We start from the raw sequence: 24,862 nt of genomic DNA, 5'->3' as shown, positions 1-24,862 counted from the left end.
CTTAATAAATGTTCAAGTAGTGCTTCATAAACGCATTATTCAGCACTTATGAATGCGTCATGAAGCCCTTATGTAGGTAGCCTTCAAATAAAGTGTTACCGCCAGGACTAATTATGTGCTGTCTGTAACAAATCATGCTTTGATCAGTGTTCTAGAAGTATCTACCATACCCAGGAAAGCATATTGTGATATAATGTATCCAGTACTGGACAGTAACTGAGTAAATGTAATTAGTTTCTGTACTTAAGTAGTTTTTCATGTATCTGTACTGAAGTTTCTCCATTCTGGGCGACTTTTTCCTTTCACTCCACTACATTTCAGAGTCTAATATCTGACTTTTTCCTCCACTACATTTTGAGAAATCTGTCGTTCCTTTTGGTTTCTGTGTGTATAAAAACGTAACATGTCAAAACGAAAGAAGCGCAAAGCCAGAGCACCAATCAGGGCCCAGCGGTCACTTTGTTTAGAGCTGGTTTTGACCTGTTGGTCATACCGACCCAGTGCAGCACGCGGTTCAACGTCAGTGCAGCAGCATAAAACTTTGGGAGAGTCTGTTCAACATAAATGATGAACTAACCTAACTTTGTGTAAATAGAGCTCAATATAGAAATATGTCCACATATGCAGTCGAGACTGACGCGGCTTTTTTCTGAATTTCTACAAACACCATTTCATTTTATAGTAAATTAGTCTGGGCTGGTTTATGTTTATGAACAGAGGCCTACAGATCAACATAGTAAAGGAGCTCATCTGTGATCCTGAGTTTAAAGCCAGTTTTTATTCAACTTAAACTTGGAACTAAGTTGTAAATAAATCTGAAACTGAAACTTTGCTTGTGTGTAAAAGTGATTTCAGAGCCACTCGGTTCTCCCTGATGGAAGCTGTTTACCTTCAGTGTTTTGTGCTTCTGATCATTTTAATAGACGTCAGCGTCACTAATTAATGACGTTCTATTAAAAGACTGGTTTACCAAGAGAGACGCTGGAGGACTTTCACCTGAAATGAGCCAGTCTGGTTATAAAAATGATAACAGGACATCAGAGCCAGAATTACTCTTTTAGTACTTTTACTTTATACTTAAGTACATTTGAAGGTAAATACTTTAGTACTTTTACTCAAGTGGAGGTCTAAATGGAGGAACTTCTCCTTTTACTGGAGTAATATTTTACCTTGGGTATCTACTTTAACTCCAGTACATGATTTGTGTACTTTGTCCACCTCTGACTTTAACTCCAGTACATGATTTGTGTACTTTGTCCACCTCTGACTTTAACTCCAGTACATGGTTCGTGGACTTCGTCCACTGCTGAGTGTCCTGCCCTGTTTTGAAGTTCTCCTTTACTTTGATTGTAGCAGTTGCAGTTACATGATCCTGTCAGCAGGTGGCAGCACACCAGCATAAACACTAAGCTCAGCCCTGCAGGGTGAATCTCAGTTTTTACTACACTTACTAAATTTTAATACATGTGCATGATCTTTAGTTTAAATATGTAAATCCTGTCTGTTATGCAGCCATAAATGATATATACATCCAACAAAATGAATCCTCTGTGTGTCAAAGCAATAAGAGATTGTTGAAGGTCTTGCAATCGCTGTAAAGTGTCTATTGAGCCCCTAAATCACACCATTGCTGTGACGTTGTTCATGAAATCTTCATTACGGAAAAGCTGAGCTTATTCCCAAGAATTCAGCCTCACTAACTCTCTCAGAGTCGGTCTAAATGCCTAGTTTATATCAGATCCCGGCGACCAGACCTTATGTAGATTTTTCATGACCTCCCTTTTTCACCCCTTCTCCTTTTTACTAAAGACAACACGTCCAGATCTGTAATGTAAACAGTTTTAGACAGAAACTGGAGCTAATTCTAAGGGAGGCTCAGAAATCTGAAGAATATTTAGAAGAATATGTATTTCAGTTTTGTATTCAGCTTGTAATAGGACTTTAATTTATTTATTTGTTTGTTTGTTTGTCTGATTCTTTTTTATTTTAAATGAATTTAATTTATGATGATTTTCTAATAAAGTATTGTTATTGATATTATTATCATATTACTTTATATGATGTTTATTACTACACAGAAGCATCTAGTAGCGCTGAAGCAACTGAATAGGACGATAAGGTGGATCAGGTCCAGTCAGACTGGTCTGTGAGACCCTACAAAAGATGGTTCTTCAGTAAAGAAAATGGCCTTATGTAGAACCATGAACACTTAAAGAACTCTCTGCATGATAAAAGGGTTCTTTGTGTCATGAAAGAGTTGTAGCTGGTTCTGTACAGAACCTTTTTGAAACGGGACCCATATGCAGTATATTTCCAAAAGTATTTGCTCATCTGGCTTCACACGCATATGAACTTGAGCGACATCCCATTCTTAATCCATAGGGTTTAATATGTTGGCGGCCCACCCTTTGCAGCTATAACAGCTTCAACTCTGCTGGGAAGGCTTTCCACAAGGGTTAGGAGTGTGTTTATGGGAATTTTTGACCGTTCTTCCAGAAGTACATTTGTGAGGTCAGACACTGATGTTGGACGAGAAGGCCTGACTTGCAATCTCTGCTCTAATTCATCCCAGAGGTGTTCTATCAGGTTGAGGTCAGGACTCTGTGCAGGCCAGTCAAGTTCTTCCACACCAAACTGGCTCATCCATGTCTTTGTGGACCTGCTTTGTGCACTAGTGCGTAGTCATGTTGGAACAGGAAGGAGCCATCCCCAAACTGTGAAATTGTGCAAAATTTCTTGGTGCTGAAGCATTAAGAGTTCCTTTCATGGGAACTAAGGGGCCAAGCCCAACTTCTGAATAACAACCCCACACCATAATCCCCCCTCCACCAAACTTTACACTCGGCAAAATGCAAGTACTGTTCTCCTGGCAACCACCAAACCCAGAATCGTCCATCAGATTTCCAGATGGAGAAGCGTGATTGGTCACTCCAGAGAACACGTCTCCACTGTTCTAGAGTCCAGTGGTGGCGCTTTACACCACTGCATTCCACGCTTTGCATTGCGCTTGGTGATGTAAGGCTTGGATGCAACTGCTCGGCCATGGAAACCCATTCCATGAAGCTCTCTACGCCGTTCTTGAGCTGATCTGAAGGCCACATGAAGTTTGGAGGTCTGTAGTGATTGACTCTGCAGAAAGTCAGTGACCTCTGTGCACTATGCCCCTCAGCATCCGCTGACCCTGCCCTGTCATTTTACGTGGCCGACCACTTTGTGGCTGAGTTGCTGTCGTTCCCAATCGCTTCCACTTTGTTATAATCCCACTGACAGTCGACTGTGGAATATTTAGTAGTGAGGAAATTTCACAACTGGACTTGTTGCACAGGTGGCGTCTGATCACGGTACCACTAGTCACTATTGTCTGTAGAAGCAGTCTGCAGGCCTAGGGGCTTGGCTTTATACACCTGTGGCCATGGAAGTGATTGGAACACCTGAATTCAATGATTTGGATGGGAGAGTGAATACTTTTGGGTGCCACATAGAACTTTCAAAAATGTTCTATATAGAACCATTTACAGCACATTCTCCGTCAACGTGAAGAACCATTTCATGACACAGAGAACACTTTAATCACGGAAAGAGTTCTTTGAGTGTTCATGGTTCTATGTAGAGCCATTTTCTTTACTGATGAACCCTTGAAGTACCATCTTTTTTAAGAGTGTAGGGGAGCTGAAAAGTTCACAATAAGAGGATTTATAGACGGTTCTGGTGGCTTCTGCAGTCAACGTTTATTTCAGTCAGTAAACTTCAAATTATTAACAGCTGTCATGTTTATGTGGTTGAGCACAAGATATTATTCATTTTTCTCTTTTGAAAACACAAACACACACTTTACACACAAACCATAAACAAAAACGCATCGACACACAACAGAATTCACACACAAAAGGGCCAAAGTGCCTAAATACAAAATACTGGCAACCGTAATTCCCCCAATAAACTTGCATAGATGTAAACAGTGAGCTCAGCCCTCTGAACAGGAGGAATGTTTCGGAATTGATGAGGTTTTCCACTGTTTACGTCCCAACATGTACATAATCTCAGGATAATGCTCAAAGGATTTCTCCAGCCTGTGGATTAAAATGCACAAAATCTCATTTTTAGTGAAGTAGTCCTTTCAAGCACCAGTCTAGCAGAATGTCCACAGTTTGAGGTGAGTGTGTGATGATTAAGCCATGCAGTTAGCACCATGCTAACTGCTAGAGTATAGGCCTCTGTTCCTGGTTAGCCACATTAGCCTTGTAGCTCCCGCGCTAAAACTAAAGAAGCAACTTTAGCCACGGATCCCATCTCGTCTGATCGACTACATTATCAATGAGGGGGAAACTGTGTAAATGTGATTTTTCTCTGAACTGTGGCTTTAAGAGAAGGTTCTGAGGGGAGTAACAGTCTCTGATTTACTGCTAGCTGGCTCAGGCCTCCGTGGCTCCTTTCAGCTGCTCCATCTCGCCCTCCGCGACGGGCCGCGGGGCTGTTTTTTTCTGGAAAAGCGCCGCAATCTCCTCGAACGTCTTCCCTTTGGTCTCAGGCACTCGTAAATATGTGAACAGGGTGAATCCAAAGAGGAACATCACGAAGATTATGAAGACGTACTGTTCGCAGTATGCCTGCGGAGCAAAGTGCAGAAACTGTATTATTTATCTACAACAAATACATAGCAATAAGCTTTAATATGGATGGTAGAGAGATGACATTAGCTGTTACTGTGCTGACATTAGTGCTCACTGAAGGAATTACCCTCTCAACTGACAAAGAAACTTTCATATTTTTCTGATCAATAGAATTGATTGTTTCAGACAAATTTCTCTGCCATATTCATCATATTCAGTCAGCAATGCAACATAACATAATTTCAAGTGTAACTATGGAACTGGGTGTAGTGTAACTATGGACATGGATATAGGATACATTTGGTAATGCGTGTAGTGTAACCATGGAAATGGGTGTAGGGTAAGTTTGGTAATGGGTGTAGTGTAACTATGGAAAAGGGTGTAGGGTAAGTTTGATAAAGGATGTAGTGTAACTATGGAAAAGGGTGTAGGGTGTTTGGTAATGGGTGTAGTGTAGTTATGGAAATGTGTGTAGGGTAAGTTTGGTAATGGGTGTAGTGTAACTATGGAAATGGGTGTAGTATAACTATGGAAATGGGTGTAGGGTAAGTTTAGTAATGGGTGTAGTGTAACTATGTAAATGGGTGTAGGGTACGTTTGGTAATGGGTGTACTGTAACTATGGAAATTAGTGTAGTGCAACTATGGAAATGGGTGTAGGGTAAGTTTAGTAATGGGTGTAGTGTAACTATATAAATGGGTGTAGGGTGTAGTGTATGTAGTGTAAATGGGTGTAGGGTAAGTTTGGTGATGGGTGTAGTGTAACTATATAAATGGGTGTAGGGTAAGTTTGGTAATGGGTGTAGGGTAAGTTTGGTAATGGGTGTAGTGTAACTATGTAAATGGGTGTAGGGTACGTTTGGTAATGGGTGTACTGTAACTATGGAAATTAGTGTAGTGCAACTATGGAAATGGGTGTAGGGTAAGTTTAGTAATGGGTGTAGTGTAACTATATAAATGGGTGTAGGGTACGTTTGGTAATGGGTGTAGGGTAAGTTTGGTAATGGGTGTAGGGTAAGTTTGGTAATGGGTGTAAGGTAAGTTTGGTAATGGGTGTAAGGTAAGTTTGGTAATGGGTGTAGGGTAAGTTTGGTTATGGGTGTAAGGTAAGTTTGGTAATGGGGGTAGGGTAAGTTTGGTAATGGGTGTAGGGTAAGTTTGGTAATGGGTGTAAGGTAAGTTTGGTAATGGGTGTAGGGTAAGTTTGGTTATGGGTGTAGGGTAAGTTTGGTAATGGGTGTAGGGTAAGTTTGGTAATGGGTGTAGGGTAAGTTTGGTAATGGGTGTAGGGTAAGTTTGGTAATGGGTGTAGGGTAAGTTTGGTTATGGGTGTAAGGTAAGTTTGGTAATGGGTGTAGGGTAAGTTTGGTAATGGGTGTAGGGTAAGTTTGGTTATGGGTGTAGGGTAAGTTTGGTAATGGGTGTAAGGTAAGTTTGGTAATGGGTGTAGGGTAAGTTTGGTAATGGGTGTAGGGTAAGTTTGGTAATGGGTGTAGGGTAAGTTTGGTAATGGGTGTAGGGTAAGCAGGAAAATGTGTGTTGGCATGTCAGCTATAAAAATGGTACTGCACCTCAGACAGATATGGACAGATATGGTGTGGCATTACCACAGAAGCATGTTCCCTATCTCACGAGATAAGCATCTGAAAGATTACGGCAGTCGGGCAGGTCTATTTTATGACCACTCTCTTTATTGACTGACCAGATTTAATGATGTAATGCCTGTAGGGCGGTTTGAACATGCTTTACCTCTACGTAAGGGAAGAACATGCCGATGACGAAGTTGCTAGTCCAGTTGCAGAAGCCTGCTAGCGCGATAGCCGCAGGTCGAGGCCCCTGGCTAAAGAGCTCAGCCACAATGAACCATGGGATTGGCCCAGGCCCGATCTCAAAGAAGACCACGAACAAGAAGATAGCTGACATGCTCACATAACTCATCCAGGAATAAGTGGACTGAGAAGAGAAGAGAACCAGAAGGAGATCTTTAAACGTCTTTTAAAGTCTTAAGTCTTAACTCAACCATAAATTGGGTTAGCTGTAAGGGTTTGAATGAGAACTCCACCTATTTTCAAAAAGCTCTGCATAATTAACTGGTTCAGATGTAAACAGAGCGGTTCAGAGCGGTTTGGTATGAAACCCTCTGTTCTAGATAATCTTACCAAGTCAGAGCTGTTCACAGTGGTGGTGATAGGAACCAGACGTCCCCCTCTAAAAGCTCCTCACAGAAAGTTCCTACATGAAATGGTTCTGAATTCACTGCCTGATGACTGAGACGCTGTTTTATGATAGTTTAGAGAACTTCAACTCCATTCATGGTGGAGGGAGACATGCAGGGCGCTGTGCGGCAAAATAGTCCCCAAAGAATACGAATTATTCCAGATTTTCCACTATTTTCCATCATCAACATTCCATATAAACTCAGAAGACTCGTGTAGGTTCTCTGGTGGTTCTGGATGGTAAATAAAATGTCTATATCTGTGTTGTAGTCATGACGACGCCTAGTTCCTATCACCACCACTGTAAAGACGTCTGAACCATTTCACAGCAAACTGCTCTGAACCTCTGATTACACCTCACACATGGAACTATGCAAGAATCTGGAAGATCAGTGGAATTAATCTTGAACACAGTTTAGTCTTTATTGCGTTCATACATGAGAATGTGGTGTCACAGAAGACTTTACACTCTTTAGTTTCTTTAAACTTTAAAAAAGGTTTTTGGCTTTTGCACATCTCTTTTACAATCATGGATTGTTAAAGAACTATTCTTTGAAAGGTTCTTTAGGGAACCAAAAGTGTTTTTTTTTCTATGGCAGTTCTCCATAGAACCCTTTTGGCCCCTTTTTTATTAAGAGTGCATTATCTGTTCACTGCACACCTCAGGTGGCAGCAACCTGGAACTTCTATTCTACACGTTTTTGTTTTTTTTTTAAAGTAAAATATGGCAAAAATTAAAATGAGGTAGCCACACAGTTAAATATTAAAAAGAGAAAAGCTCATTCCTCTGTGGTCTTACCAGGTAAACAAGTCCCACCGTCATTCCTACTGCACACAGACACATCCCACCCAGCCCAATCAGCATCAGCGTCCGTCTGCCTGCACGGTCCACCAGAATCACCTGCAAGATATGACCAAAAGTGGACATCTTAATTACTAAATCTGCCCAAAAGACAAAGATAAATCACCAAATTAGTGTAAAACACCAAAACAAATCACTGAAACAGCCTAAAACACAAAGATAAATCACCAAATCCGCCTAAAAGACAAAGATAAACCAGTTAATCCGCCTAAAACACAATGATGAAGCAGTTAATCCGCCTAAAACACAAAGATGAACCACTTAATCAGCCTAAAACACAATGATGAACCAGTTAATCCACCTAAAACACAAAGATGAACCAGTTAATCCGCCTAAAACACAATGATGAAGCAGTTAATCCGCCTAAAACACAAAGATGAACCACTTAATCCGCCTAAAACACAAAGATGAACCAGTTAATCTGCCTAAAACACAAAGATGAACCAGTAAATCCGCCTAAAACACAAAGATGAACCAGTTAATCCGCCTAAAACACAAAGGTAAACCAGTAAATCAGCCTAAAACACAAAGATGAACCAGTTAATCCGCCTAAAACACAAAGGTAAACCAGTAAATCAGCCTAAAACACAAAGATGAACCAGTTAATCCGCCTAAAACACAAAGGTAAACCAGTAAATCAGCCTAAAACACAAAGATGAACCAGTTAATCCGCCTAAAACACAAAGGTGAACCAGTAAATCAGCCTAAAACACAAAGATGAACCAGTTAATCCGCCTAAAACACAAAGGTAAACCAGTTAATCCGCCTAAAACACAAAGATGAACCAGTAAATCAGCCTAAAACACAAAGATGAACCAGTTAATCTGCCTAAAACACAAAGGTAAACCAGTAAATCTGCCTAAAACACAAAGATGAACCAGTTAATCTGCCTAAAACACAAAGATGAACCAGTTAATCTGCCTAAAACACAAAGATGAACCAGTTAATCTGCCTAAAACACAAAGGTAAACCAGTAAATCAGCCTAAAACACAAAGATGAACCAGTTAATCTGCCTAAAACACAAAGATGAACCAGTTAATCTGCCTAAAACACAAAGGTAAGCCAGTAAATCTGCCTAAAAGACAAAGATGAACCAGTAAATCTGCCTAAAAGACAAAGATGAACCAGTTAATCCGCCTAAAACACAAAGGTAAACCAGTAAATCTGCCTAAAAGACAAAGATGAACCAGTAAATCTGCCTAAAAGACAAAGATGAACCAGTTAATCTGCCTAAAAGACAAAGATGAACCAGTTAATCTGCCTAAAACACAAAGATGAACCAGTAAATCTGCCTAAAAGACAAAGATGAACCAGTAAATCCGCCTAAAACACAAAGATGAACCAGTAAATCTGCCTAAAACACAAAGATTAACCAGTAAATCCGCCTAAAACACAAAGATGAACCAGTAAATCTGCCTAAAACACAAAGGTAAAGGTAATAAGTGGAAAAATGATCTTTTATAACCCTCTAAAACTTTTTCTGGAACATATGAAACTTTTAGGTAATAAATAAAGGGATTTTAAAAGGGCTGAAGTGCTGATCCTAGCAGGTGGTAATGAGTCAGTCAGTGCGTGGTGAAGCTGGCCTGGCCGGAGTGCTGACCGAGTGACGCTGCAGTGCTCTGTCCTTCAACCAGAAGATAAGGAGGTCAGAGCCGGTGAAAACTGGCTGAGCTCCACGTGTGTTCAGAGAGCAGCGCTTGTCCGCCTCTCTCTTTCTCTCTCTACACTTACACAACTCCTACTCCACACCACCACCCGACACCCCCCTGCCCAGCGCGGCAGGATCTGAGAGAACCCTGCATGCGTTCCACGCGTACAGCAGGCAGCTTAATGCTCTAATGAAGTTCCTGCTGATCACGTCACTGAATTACAGCACCAAAGAGCACGCTAGTGACTGCACTGCACTGTTCACCACTTTCATTATCATTCATAATCATTAACTTGACATTTCTGATGACACAGCATGTCTTTTACGTAAAGCAATACAGTGAACAGACACTGTAAACACCGGTATCGGTGCTGTTACCGGCCCTTAACTGCAGTCTCGGTATCAGCAATAGAGAATGCGTGAGAATAGGACTGAGAATAGTCCACCAACCAAAGATATCCAGCCAACAGCGTCCTGTGAGCAGCGTCCTGTGACCACTGATGAAGGACTAGAGGATGACCAACACAAACTGTGCAGCAGCAGATGAGCTGTCGCCTCTGACTGTACATCTACAAGGTGGACTGACAAGGTAGGAGTGTCTAATAGAGTGGACAGTGAGTGGACAGTGTTTAAAAACTCCAGCAGCACTGCTGTGTCTGATCCACTCACACCAGCACAACACACTAACACACAACCACCACGTCAGTGTTACTGCAGTGCTGAGAATGACCCACTACCCAAATAGTACCTGCTCTGTGAGGGTCCATGGGGGTCCTGACCACTGAAGAACAGGGTATAAGTGGGCTTTACAGTAACTTCTAACTATAAACAGATAAGTACATTTATTATTTAATATTATTTAATGACATTCCTGATTTGTTGACATCATAAACTGTAACTATTCTAAAAGACAGGAGGCTGAGGTGGAGGTGGCGGAGATGAAGATGCTGAGATTTTCGTTGGGAGTGACAAGGATGGACAAGATTAGAAATGAGCAGATCAGAGGGACAGTGAAGGTGGAGCAGTTTGGAGATAAAGCCAGAGAGGCCAGGTTGAGATGGTTTGGACATGTGTTGAGGAGGAATAGTGGATATATTGGGCAAAGAATGTTGGAGATGGAAGGAGAAGAGGTAGACCTCAGAGAAGGTTTAAGGATGTAGTTAAGGTGGACATGGAGATGGTTGGTGTGAAAGTAGAGGAGGCAGTGGATAGGGCAAGATGGAGGCAGATGATCCGCTGTGGCGACCCCTAAAGGGAGCAGCCGAAAGAAGAAGAAGATAAACTCTAACTATTCCCGTGTTCATTTGCCTCGTGAATCTTTGAGGTCTAGTTTATACATTTCAATCTAGATTGTATAATTTATGATTGAGTAACTAAGTAATTTATAAACTCGACAAGTTCTGCATAGAATCATGTGCATGCTTAAATGGTTCTTTGCAAGAGAATATGTTGTATATGGTTTTGTTCTGAACCTTTTAAGAAACATGGTTCTCAATAGCACCAAAAAGGGTTCTGTTCTTGATAGCACAACACTTTTTGTGTGTGTAGAACCATACTTAACACATTCTTCATCAAAATGAAGAACCATTTCATCAAAGAACCATCAAGCATGAAGTGATTCTGTATAGAGCTCATGATCCTAAATAATAACCATTGGCTTTACTAAAAAAGCCTTAAAGACCCATATTTTTTTAAAAGGCTGGCCTGTATAGAACCATGAACTCTCAAAGAACCCTTTGCATGACTTAAGGGTTCTTTGCATCATGAAAAAGCATTCTCCAGACTTCAGAGTGCTGTATATGGTGCCATACAATAGAACCTCTTTGAAAAGGGTATCATTACTATGTCAAGCCTGTAACAGTAGCAGAACCCTTTTAGGTCCTATATTGAATTATCCATGTAGAACCATCTACAACACATTGTCCATCAATCTGAAGACCCATTTCATGATGCAAAGAACCCTTTAATCATGCAAAAGGTTTTCTTTACTAAAGAACCCTTAACTTTTGAAAAGTGTTGGGGTGATGGTGGGTCAAACTGGATAAATTGGGTTTTTCAGTGAACTCTGGTTTTAAAGGACATTTAAAGGACATTCGTCCTGCTCTGACGTCCTGAAGGTGGGCCTCGTGTTCTCCACGTGGAAGGTAAAGCACTCCACGGTCTCTGGGCAGCGAGCACCTGTTCCCCAGCACCACTGTTTACCTTTCAATTAGCGCACGCTTACCGAGACCAGCGTAAAGACCATGTTTACGGCCCCCACTCCAATGGTGGCGTAAACCGGCTGGGCGACACCAGCTTTGTGGAAAATAGCCGTGGAGTAATAAAAAATCTGGAAAAAAAAGGATGAACAAATGTTATTGTTGCTCAAAAGACCATGGCGGTCATAAAAAGGCCATCAGAGTCGGTCAATAAAGACGTGATTTAAAGGCCTCACCGCGTTTATCCCGGAGAACTGCTGCGACAGGTGCATCATCAGAGCCACGAAGAGCTGCTGGCGGTACACAGAGGAGCGCGCCAGCCGCAGCAGGGACACCTTCGCCTCCTTCAGGGCCTCCTCCTTCTCTGCCTGCATCTCCGCAATGTCTTTGGAGGTGTCGTACTCGCCTTTGAACCGCTTCAGACCTGACCAGCAGACACGACAGGAAACATGAGCTTCGCTTTATTTTAAGGGAAAGTCAGAGGTTGTGGTTGTATCAAGTTCTTTCAAACAAAATGGGAATTACTTATTTTATGATATGCACTGATCAACATTCTGAACACCTCCTTGTTTCTACGCTCATTGTCCATTTTATCAGCTCCACTTACTCTATAGCTGCACTTTGTTGTTCTTCAGTTACAGACTGGAGTCCATCTGTTTCTCTGATACTTTGTTACCCTGTTCTTCAGTGGTCAGGACCCCCATGGACCCTCACAGAGCAGGTACTATTTGGGTAGTGGTTCATTCTCAGCACTGCAGTAACACTGATGTGGTGGTGTGTTAGTGTGTGTTGTGCTGGTGCGTGTGGATCAGACACAGCAGTGCTGCTGGAGTTTTTAGACACTGTCCACTGTATGTACTATATAGAACTAGGCTATACTAAATATAAGTACTATATATAACCGGGCCAAATATATATACCTATATGTGTAATGTATATGTACTATACAGACCCGAGCCTGTTTGTGGCCCCTCATGTGTTCCATAACTGAGTGGACAGAGTGGAGTGTGTTAGCATACTTTTGCAGGCCTCCTCCTTCTTGCCCAGCTTGATGTAGAGGTACCGCGGGCTCTCTGGGCAGAGGGGCAGCAGTAAACTCTGCAGAACCGCAATCACTCCAGACAGACCCAGCAGCAGGTGCCACATGTCCTCATTGCCCAGCAGGAAGTCCAGACCAAGCACCTAAACAAGCACAGCCAGAGACACTCAGCAGCTGGCAGAGACTCAGATGATGATCTGCTATTATTATAATGATCAGGGACTGATACTGTTATCAACACCATTATTATTTATTGTATTTTTTAAATGTTCTTTTTCTTTTCCTTCTCATTCTTCTGTGTGATTTTGTCTGCTAACCAGGGGTATTATAGGTCACTAAAACCATTGCTAAAACTAGCAGTGAAAAACTCGCTCACTAACTATAATAAAAATAAAAACAGTTTTCAAAGCTGTTTAGTGTTTGTTGGTTCAGTGTAAATGAAACTTTAGAGGAGCAACTCTTTTGTGTTCGGTCTTTAAGGAGAGCTGGAGCTGAGCGGAGCTCCATCTCCATCAATTTACTCCACTCTTATCACACAGCTGCTATCACAGAGCTTATCATGATACTTAAAAATACCGAAACTGAATAAAAACAAACTAAAACTATTACTTTTCAGAAAATAAAATGTTCAGTCTGATTAAGAAGGGTGGACTTCTTTACAGCTGTTTAAAGTCTGATTTAAACACGAATGGCAGACATTAGTGGTCAAGAATTGTACACCCCCTTTTATGTCACTGTGATAGAAGTAAACTAGTAACACCCTAACAGCCACCTGGGATACTATAACAATGACCTAGTAACACCCCAGCAACCACCTGGGATACTATAGCAATGACCTAGTAACACCCCAGCAACCACCTGGGATTCTATAGCAATGACCTAGTAACACTCTAACAACCACCTGGGATACTATAACAATGACCTAGTAACACCCCAGCAACCACCTGGGATACTACAGCAATGACCTACTAACACCCCAGTAACCACCTGGAATACAATAACAATGACCTAGTAACACCCCAGCAACCACCTGGGATACTATAGCAATGACCTAGTAACACTCTAACAACCACCTGGGATACTATAGCAATGACCTAGTAACACCCTAACAAACTACCTGGGATACTACAGCAATGACCTAGTAACACCCCAGAGAGTGCAGGACTTTGACATTTACATTTACACCAAACGTTTGAGGACACCTTGCTGCCTTCTCCACGTAATCAACAACCTTGGCAGAAACATTCCTCAGTCAGTCATCATTCCACCACCTCCACACGCTCACCATGAGTTCCTTTACTGCTCACTAACCTAATCGATGGTCATTAAAGTTCCTCCTCACTAAAACTTTGGACCCTGGGCCAAACCCATCAATCCATCCTGCTCACTCCGAGCTCACCTGGCTGATAAGAATGCCTGTGACGATGGCGAGCTGGTGCAGCGCTCCCAGAGCCCCTCTGTACTTCACCGGAGCGATTTCGCCAATGTACATTGGAACCAGCCCGGACGACAGGCCTGAAACACACAGTAACAACATGATAACAACATTAATAAGCATAAAATTAGCATTTAAATAGTTATTTGTGATGTTATTCAATATTCTGTAGTGCAGCACTGCATCCCTCAGCCTCATCAGTTTGACAGAATTCATGACTACAATATAATAATAACATTAAAACCCATATGGAACAGAAATATGCACATGTACTTTTAAATGTTTGAAATACATTTCAAATACAATGCAGTCAATGCTGAAATACTTTCAAAACACTAAAATATTTTGCCGTATTAACCAAATACATTTTAAAATACATTTATTTTAAAATATACAGTATCTCACAAAAGTGAGTGCACCTCTCACATTTCTGCAAATATTTTATTCTATCTTTTCATGGGACAACATTATAGAAATGAAACTTGGATATAACTTAAAGTAGTCAGTGTGCAGCTTGTATAGCAGTGCAGATTTACTGTCCTCTGAAAAGAACTCAACACACAGCCATTAATGTCTAAATAGCTGGCAGCACAAGTGAGTCCACCTCACAGTGAACATGTCCAAATTATGCTAAAAGTGTCAATATTTTGTGTGGCCATCATTATTATCTAGCACTGCCTGAACCATCTTGGGCATGGAATTCACTAGAGCTGCACAGACTGCTACTGGAATCCTCTTCCACTCCTCCATGATAACATCACAGAGCTGGTGGATGTTAGATGCCTTGTGCTCCTCCACCTTCCACTTGAGGATGCCCCACAGGTGCTCAACTGGGTTTAGGTCTGGAGACATTCTTGGCCAGTCCATCACCTTTACCTTCAGCAAGGCAGCTGTCATCTTGGAGGTGTGTTTGGGGTCGTTATCGTGTTGGAAAACTGCCATGTGGCGCAGTTTCCAAAGGGAGGGGATCATGCTCTGCTTCATAATGTCACAGCACATGTTGGAATTCATGTCTCCCTCAATGCATCGCAGCTCCCCAGTGCCAACAGCACTCATGCAGCCCCAGACCATGATGACTGTAGGCAAGAGACAGTTGTCTTGGTACTCCTCACCAGGGCGCCACCACACATGCTGGACACCATCTGAGCCAAACACGTTTGTCTTGGTCTTGTCAGACCACAGGACATGGCTCCAGTAATCCATGTTCTTGGACTGCTTGTCTTCAGCAAACTATTTGTGGGCTTTCTTGTGCATCAGCTTCAGAAGAGGCTGAAGGGATATGAAGCTGAACATGTGGTCTTAACTTCTTTGGCCGACCATGGTGAGGCCTGTTCCGAGTTGAACCTGTCCTGGAAAACTGCTGTACATACAATAGCTCAGTTTTAGGGTGTTAGCAAACTTCTTATAGCCTAGGCCGTCTTTGTGGAGAGCAACAATTCTATTTCTCACATCCTCAGAGAGGTCTTTGCCATGAGGTGTCATGTTGAATATCCAGTGGCCAGTGTGAGTGAATTGTACCTAAAACACCAAATTTAACAGCCCTGCTCCCCATTCACACCTGGAAGCTTGTAACTCTAATGAGTCACACGACACCAGGGAGGGACGGCGACACAACTGGGCACAATTTGGCTGTGTGTTGAGTTTTTTCAGAGGAGAGTAAATCTGCACTGCTATACAACCCCAATTCCAATGAAGTTGGGACATTGTGTAAAACATAAATAAAAACAGAATATGATGATTTGCAAATCCTTTTCAACCTATATTCAATTGAATACACTACAGAGACAAGACATTTAATGTTCAAACGGATAAACTTTATTGTTTTTTGCAAATATTCACTCATTTTGAATTTGATGCCTGCAACACGTTCCAAAGAAGTTGGGACAGGGGCGTGTTTACCACTGTGTTACATCACCTTTCCCTTTAACACTCAATAAGTGTTTGGGAACTGAGGACACTAATTGTTGAAGCTTTGTAGGTGGAATTCTTTTCCATTCTTGCTTGATGTACAACTTCAGTTGCTCAACAGTCCGGGGTCTCCATTGTCATATTTTGTGCTTCATAATGTGCCACACATTTTCAATGGGAGACAGGTCTGGACTGCAGGCAGGCCAGTCTAGTACCCACACTCTTTTACTACGAAGCCACGCTGTTGTAACACGTGCAGAATGTGGCTTGGCATCGTCTTGCTGAAATAAGCAGGACGTCCCTGAAAAAGACGTTGCTTGGATGGCAGCAGATGTTGCTCCAAAACCTCTATGTACCTTTCAGCATTAATGGTGCCTTCACAGATGTGCAGGTTACCCTTGCCATGGGCACTAACACACCCCCAGACCATCAGAGATGCTGGCTTTTGAACTTTGCGCTGATAACAATCCGGACAGTCCTTTTCCTCTTTGGCCCGGAGGACACAACGTCCATGATTTCCAAAAACAATTTGAAATGTGGACTCGTCAGACCACAGGACATTTTGGACATCAGTCCATCTCAGATGAGCTCGGGCCCAGAGAAGCCGGCGGCGTTTCTGGGTGTTGTTGATATGTGGCTTCGCTTTGCATGGCAGAGTTTTAACTTGCACTTGTAGACGGAGCGACGAACTGAGTTCACTGACACTGACACTGGTTTTCTGAAGTGTTCCTGAGCCCATGTGGTAATATCCGTTACAGAATGATGTCGGTTTTTAATGCAGGGCTGCCTGAGGGGTCGAAGGTCACGGGCATTCAATGTTGGTTTTTTGCCTTGCCGTTTACTTGCAGAGATTTCTCCAGATTCTGTGAATCTTTTGATGATATTATGGACTGTAGATGATGAAATCCCTAAATTCCTTGCAACTGCATGCTGAGAAACGTTGTTCTTAAACTGTTGGACTATTTGCTCACACAGTTGTTCACAAAGTGGTGAACTTCGCCCCATCCTTGCTTGTGAAAGACTGAGCCTTTCAGGGATGCTGCCTTTATACCCAGTCATGACACTCACCTGTTTCCAATTAACCTGTTTACCTGTGGAATGTTCCAAACAGGTGTTTTTTGAGCATTCCTCAACTTTCCCAGTCTTTTGTTGCCCCTGTCCCAACTTCTTTGGAATGTGTTGCAGGCATCAAATTCAAAATGAGTGAATATTTGCAAAAAACAACAAAGTTTATCCATTTGAACATTAAATATTTGTCTTTGTAGTGTATTCAATTGAATATAGGTTGAAAAGGGTTTGCAAATCACTGTATTCTGTTTTTATTACACAACATCCCAACTTCATTGGAATTGGGGTTGTACAAGCTGCACACTGACTACTTTAAGTTATATCCAAGTTTCATTTCCATAGTGTCGTCCCATGAAAAGATCGAATAAAGTATTTGCAGAAATGTGAGGCATGCACTCACTTTTGTGAGATACTGTGTGAGGAAATTACACACAGACAAAATGTTAACACTTTACTGTAGGACACAGTTCATAAGGCTACATGACATGCATATAAGCTTGCCATGACAACTGACATAACCCTACATAAATGTTTATAGATGCTTAATCCTAACAGGCATCATCTGTCATAAAGGCTACTTTAGCTAACTTTGATCAACAATTGGCCTTTACAGCAAATGACGTCTGTTGGAATAGGGGTTTATAAACACTTATGTAGGTCTATGTCAGTTGTCATAACAAGCTTAGGTAGATGTCATGAAGCCTTATGAATTGTACACTACAGTAAAGTGTTTCCAAACAAAGTAAATGTATGTAAATGTATTTATCAAATATGAAAATGTATGAAAGCAACCAAAATCCTGTCTAACTCACTTACTGTCTAATACCTTTAGAAAAGAATTTTTATAGGGTGTAGATATTCATAATAGATTAGCGTTAGCACCTTCTGACACATTCCTGAGGTCAGCTTATTATTTGCCCACTTCTTTGTTGAATTTTCCCATTCCAGCTTAAGTAGTGCATCAGCCAGTTTGTAGTTAGAATTTTCCCATTCCGCTTTAATTGGTGCAACTCGAGTAAGGAGCTGGTGAATTGGATGCCGACTTCAGCTTCGTCCTTCTTTCTGTGTTTTGGGTGGTTTCTTCTCTAGAAGTGATTCACTCATTGATGGATTTGCTGAGGTGTCTGATTCAGTTTCTCATGCTAAACTCAGTTTTTACCGTCATGTACAGACTGAACACTTTCCTGCTGGTCTGGAAGCTAATTATCACGATCAGTAATTAAAGCTACCGAGAGCAGAACTTACAGCCTGGATTAATCTGAGTCTGAGGATTATAACAGAACAGATTTGGTGAAAATGGGTTCAGTAATAAGGAAGTTGTGGCTGATTTAATCCTGAGACTCTTCGTCTCTGGATACGAGTGAATCTGTTCACAAGTGGATCTTGACCTCTCCAACATGGCGAACGTGCAGACGTATCACGTCAGATAGAGAACAGACACGGCAAGTGGGTATGTATATCTACGGTCTCACCTCTTTGACCGATCCTTAGAAACCTTCAACCGTTTTTAACCAGACATTTAAACCGGTAACAACATACTCAATCGCAAAATAGTTGACTTACGCTCCAGATTGATTGAAAGGGTGGGACTTCCAGTAAATGCCCATCTCTGATTGGTCAAAAGGGTGTGACGTACGGTGCATCGGTCACGTAGCATGCTCCGATTGGTCTGTTGAAGCTGTCGAATTTGATTTGAAAGCCACCTTCTATCTCTCTCTTTCTCTCTCTCTCTGATAGAGTGCAGTGAAAGCCAGAACATTAGCAGGTCTCTCAGAACTTAAGATAATGCTAAATAAACACTGATTAAGCCCATCAAACACACAGCTGTCACCCACTTTCACAATGACCACAGCGTGTGATGGTACACAGAGCATCACTGAGTCACAGAACAAATACTGATATGATTCTAGTGATTTGCGTGCTTTTATCCTGCAATGCGGACACTGATGCAGCATCTAGGGTAATTATAGATGTCTGGATTCCTTATCGCGGCCAATAACAGATGATCTGTAACTCACTAACATTTAACTTTCCACATTGATAAGACTGGTGCAAGTCAAATGAATACAGCCTGGTGGAATGGAACAAGAAAGACAGATTGATATTTTTATTGCACAGTGTTTACTGTGACATCTTTGTGTAAGATGACTGTTTTCTTACCGCAGTAGAAGCCCATGATTGCCCGTCCGGTGATCACCATGATGTGAGGACTGCCCATTTTAGCCAGACCCATGAGCAGACTGGCCACCACAGCCAGGACGTTCAACACCAACATGCCCTTAATCCTGAGAGAGAGAATACAGAAAATGATGATTCACAGTCATTCACTCTTAATGATGATTCACAGTCATTCACTCTTAATGATGATTCACAGTCATTCACTCTTAATGATGATTTACAGTCATTCACTCTTAATGATGATTCACAGTCATTCACTCTAAATAATGATTCACATTCATTCACTCTCAACGATGATTCATATTCTCTCTCTCAATAATGATTCACATTCATTCACTCTCAATAATGATTCACATTCATTCACCCTTAATGATGATTCACAGTCATTCACTCTAAATAATGATTCACATTCATTCACTCTCAATGATGATTCATATTCTCTCTCTCAATAAGGATTCCCAGTCATTCACTCTCAATAATGATTCTCATTCATTCGATCTTAATGATGATTCATATGCATTCACTCATATTAATGATTCACATTCAACTAAACTAGATTTTTGGCTCAACTATTGATTTAAAATACAAATTTTACAGAGCACTGGGCTTCTCTGTGATTGGAAGACTGAGAACCACTCTGTCTTTTATTGCAAATTCCTTAACCTTCCTCTGAAGTCGGCAACGAAGCCCACCATGAAGGAGGAGATGATGCCCCCAACAGAAAACATGGCCACCGAGAGGGACCAGTACATGGTCAGAGCAGCAGGGATGGAGTCTGGTTCAAGCGGCATGGTGGTTACATTAGTCTCTTCATTGTGCTGAGGCGCAAAATCAAGTCCGAGAGAACGAGCGTAGTATGTCTGAATGACCTGGTGGCAAAGAAATGAGCATCCATCAATGTTTAGAACAGCACTAGAACATTTCAGCAAGAACGGCTTGATGAAAAATCAGATTTACAGACTTTTTCCCCCCAAATGGAGCCGATCAGCCGAGACATGTGTGGTGTTTGAACTTTGTTTCCTCAGTTTTAGCACAGGAGCCATGAGGCTAATGCAGTTTTGTCTGCTTTTGCAGATAAACAGTGATAAATTAATGCAATAAATTATACTAATAGCTACTTAACTGCACTGTAAGGCTGAAAAACAGTCAGCATGCCCTGAACAGCTTTTCTATAACAACTACAAAAACAAATAAACGTATGCTAATTTCTAAAAATGTACAAACGTCCACTTTTCTATCTATAGGAATCAATGGTGTTACTGATCGTCATCAGTGTTCCACATAATAAAGGAAACACCAGAGACGTTTTTAATGAACAATGCATTTCACTAAACGGCGGCTACAGAACATCAAACCACACGCTGTCCATCACGGAACATCCACTAAAACATGGAATTTAGTCCATTTGTGTTCTATTTTTTCACAATGACCTCAGAATAAAGTCGGTTACACCAGTGACGTCAGCTAAAAGCTTCATATGAGATCATGAGCTGAATGAGAAAATCTCTGAGAACTGAGAGACACAGTGGACTCACCATGAGCTTTTCTTCATAGATCCTCAGAAAACAGGTCAAAGGAAGTCGAGTGACGTCATCAGCGTGACTTTTATTTCAAAATAAGAGTTTTTTGTTACGCAGTAACACCAGTGACACGACTCCTGGGGAGCTTTCATTATATACCTTATCATTTTTATTTGGCATTTTGTTTTCTTTGTCATTTAAATCATATATTCCATAGTCATGTAGAGATTATTGCAGTTAAAATCGCAGAAAAATGTGTTTTTTACTTATGGCCTTCACACACGACTGTGAGGACGAGCTCTTCTATGGCGATTGGAGTTCTATATGATTGATTTGTAAACCAATGTTGCTAAATTGAGGCTCAAGAAGGTGAAACTGCTAAAATAACTTATTATTTTATTTTAAAATATGAATAAATTGTAACCCAAACATGTTTTTGAAGTGGAATATATCTGTAAATGCTAGGGACACAAAAGTGGGCGTTTCTGTAGAACGACCCAAAAGCTCCTTATGTTGACGCAGGTTTGTTATAAAAACATCCAACACTTTTAACTACACATTCGAGGTGTTTCTGCAGGTTAGTAGTTCAGTGTAAGTGGTTTTTGAGCTGTTCGTGTTTGTTTTCATGGAAACTCATTGAGATTACTGCGTTGTGATGATTTAGGATTTAGGCCAATCAGTGAGATATAAGCTTCCATCACCTGTCAGCTACATTAGCTTCACAGCTCCCATGGTATGAATTGCTGAAGTTCGGTCAAACCCTTTTGTTCGGGGTCAATAAATTACTGCTCTTGATCTCGTAAAAAATCAACACATTAATGTGAAGTTAGTGTGGGACTGTGACCTCTGACCTTTTGAGGGGCGTTGATGACCCCTAATCCGTAGCCATACTGCAGTGATCCAAGAGCCGCAGCAAACACGGCCAGAGCCAGAGTACCGGTCAACTGCTGCAAGATCCAAACAGATAAATGATCAATACACCATTAATCAGCTCACAGCTATAAAGATCCAAACAGATACACAATCAACAATGACTGCATTGTGCCGAGTGTAAAGTTTGGTGGAGGGGGGATTATGGTGTGGGGTTGTTTTTCAGGAGTTGGGCTCGGCCCCTTAGTTCCAGTGAAAGGAGCTCTTAAAGCTTCAGCACTAAGAGATTTTGGACAATTTCATGCTCCCAACTTTGTGGGAACAGTTTGGGGACGGCCCCTTCCTGTTCCAACATGACTGCGCACCAGTGCACAAAGCAGGTCCATAAAGACATGGATGAGCCAGTTTGGTGTGGAAGAATTTAACTGGCCTGCACAGAGTCCTGACCTCAACCCAACAGAACACCTTTGGGATGAATTAGAGTGCTTCTGGAAGAACGGTCAAAAATTCCCATAAACACACTCCTAACCCTTGTGGAAAGCCTTCCCAGAAGACTTGAAGCTGTTATAGCTGCAAAGGGTGGGCCGACATCATATTAAACCCTATGGATTAAGAATGGGATGTCATTCAAGTTCATATGCGTATGAAGAGAGACGAGCGAATACTTTTGGAAATATAGTGTAGCACCAAAAAGGGTTCTTACTTAATCTCACTTAATATTGAACCATTTTGCTGCTAAATAGAACCACATACACCATATTCTCCATCAATCTCAAGAACCATTTAAGCATGAAGTAGTTCTATGTAGAATTCCTAGTATAAATGTTATGCATGTAACTATAAAGACTCTTAAAGAAAGATGGTTCTTCAAGGGTTCTTTAGTAAAGTAAATTTAGTAAATTGGTCCTATATAGAACCATGAACACTCAAAAAAAACATTTATATGCCTAAACGGTTCTTTGCATGGTGAAATAGTTCTTCAGATTGATGGAGAATGTCTCTTATATGGTTCTATATAGCACCAAAGAGTGTTCTGCTACAGTTATTATGTCAAGCATGTAACAATAGAAGAACCCTTCGTGGTGATATATAGAACCATTTTCAAAAAGGTTCTATCTTGAACCATAAACAAAACATTCTCCATTAATCTGAAGATCAATTTCATCATGCAAAGAACCCTCTATGCATGCAAATAAATGTGATCTATATGGTTCTATATAGAACCTTTTCTGACAATATATAGCACCCAAAAAAGGTTCCATATAGAACCATATACAAGATATTCTCTATCAATCTGATAAACAACTTCAGCATAAAATGTAGAACCCAAAAGTTCTTATTAGTACCATTCCCTGTACTAAAGAACCCTTAAAGAAACCAATCTTTCAAAAGAGTTTACTATGTAGAAATGAACAAGCCATGAACATGTAACAAGCCTAAGAACCATTTTTGGTACTCTATAGAGCCCTTTTTGCTAAGATTGTATGACTAAAGGGTTCTTTGCATCAGGAAAGGGTTCTTCAGGCTGATGAAGAATCTGCTGAAGATGGTTCCATATAGAACCTTTTCAAAATGGTTCTATATAGTGCTAAAAAGGGTTCTGCTATTGTTAAAATGTCAAGTTTGTAGACATTGAAGAATAGAAGAACCCTTTTGATGTCAGACTTGTAACAGTAGAAGAATCCTTTTGATGTCAGACGTGTAACAGTAGAAGAACCCTTTTGATGTCAGACTTGTAACAGTAGAAGAAACCTTTTTATATCAGACGTGTAACAGTAGAAGAAACCTTTTTATATCAGACGTGTAACAGTAGAAGAACCCTTTTGATGTCAGACGTGTAACAGTAGAAGAAACCTTTTTATATCAGACGTGTAACAGTAGAAGAACCCTTTTGATGTCAGACATGTAACAGTAGAAGAACCCTTTTTTATGTCAGACGTGTAACAGTAGAAGAACCCTTTTATATCAGACGTGTAACAGTAGAAGAACCCTTTTTATGTCAGACGTGTAACAGTAGAAGAACCCTTTTTATGTCAGACGTGTAACAGTAGAAGAACCCTTTTTATATCAGACGTGTAACAGTAGAAGAACCCTTTTTATATCAGACGTGTAACAGTAGAAGAACCCTTTATCTGATACAACACTTTTTTAAAAATTCAATTGGCTGTCCAGACTGTAAAACCAGGAATATCTGAACATGCAGTTCATGATTTGATTTGATTTGATTTGATTTGACCAGAATCAGAAACAGGGTGAAGATTAAAAATAATCGTTTTTACCTTCTCCATGACGGCAGAGCGGAGCGGAGCGACGCGGAGCTGCTCTGAGCAGGAGATAATTAGAGCTCCAAGGTTCTGCGCTGTTTTCCCAGCAGGTAAATGATCAATCCTGGCGGGATCATGCCTCAGCCACTCTCAGTCCACGCTGGAGGATCTGCACATTGGACACCACCTGATCACCTGCACCCACCTCAGCACCGCATTGCCGCCACCTCCACTCAGAGGAACGTTCCCAAGAGAACCTTATCTACTTGCTTATCATCATAAAGCTCCTGTAGGAGTGAAAACCGTGCACTCTTCACTGAGGAGTAATCTATACACTGCATGACGCAACAGCTTCTGGACAGACGGAGCGTCCAGGAGACAAAGTCTGGGTCACGTCAATATCACTCAGCAGCATTAGGCACTCTATTTCAACTATACGCTCAAAATTATGGTTCTTCAAGGGTTCTTTAGTAAAGAAATGGTTGCGGGAGGATAGATAACAAAAGCTGTGAGGGAGAAGAAATGCTAGAACGTTTAGAACAAAAGAGAACTTCAGAAAACTGCAGGGAAGCTGGTCAGTAAAAGGGACAAAAGAGTGTCGTTTTTTTTATTTTTTATTTGAATCCTTATGCTGGGGCTTTTACTTGAGAGGATAATAATAATTGCCCCCCTCTTTGAAGGCGTATGATGCCCTAAATGTAAAGCCCAGCAGTGAGGAGCTGAACTTCACCCTCCTCTGCTGTCACTGCAGATGGGCAGGGTCGCCTACAGAGCAGCACTAGTAGCTGTTAATGAAGTGATGCTCTTTTTATCTGAGGCTCCCATTTCAGAGGGAAGATCTCAACCATTGCCCTATAACTCAGTTCCAAGGGGCAACACTCAAAAACAAGGGGTAGGGGTAGAAATAAGGAATGGGACTGAGCCTTAGATTCTCATTTTTTTCATTAAAAAGTTCGGATCCATCAGGAGATCGCATGTTTGATCCCTGGTGATGCTGCAGTCGTTCGTGTCTGGGAGACCAAGACAGCACAGTTATCTTCACT

General features: G+C 41.3%; 1 protein-coding gene across 1 annotated transcript; it reads right to left on the bottom strand.

Moving 5' to 3' along the window:
- Positions 1-3,703: 3,703 nt before the first annotated feature.
- On the bottom strand, positions 3,704-24,019 carry slc2a2 (solute carrier family 2 member 2). Its single transcript, XM_017722323.2, has 11 exons — positions 23,835-24,019; positions 21,537-21,632; positions 19,829-20,034; positions 19,148-19,272; positions 13,976-14,091; positions 12,557-12,719; positions 11,774-11,961; positions 11,564-11,668; positions 7,625-7,726; positions 6,359-6,562; positions 3,704-4,607 (listed from the first exon to the last, which is right to left on the bottom strand). The coding sequence occupies exons 1-11, from the start codon at positions 23,841-23,843 to the stop codon at positions 4,413-4,415; spliced, it is 1,509 nt and encodes a 502-aa protein (XP_017577812.2). The 5' UTR covers positions 23,844-24,019; the 3' UTR covers positions 3,704-4,412.
- Positions 24,020-24,862: the final 843 nt, after the last annotated feature.

The sequence above is a fragment of the Pygocentrus nattereri genome, chromosome 17, assembly GCF_015220715.1.
Source record: "Pygocentrus nattereri isolate fPygNat1 chromosome 17, fPygNat1.pri, whole genome shotgun sequence".
Lineage (NCBI taxonomy): Eukaryota > Metazoa > Chordata > Actinopteri > Characiformes > Serrasalmidae > Pygocentrus > Pygocentrus nattereri.
Note: the sequence above shows the minus strand (reverse complement) of the source record. Positions and strands in the feature narration are given on the sequence as shown.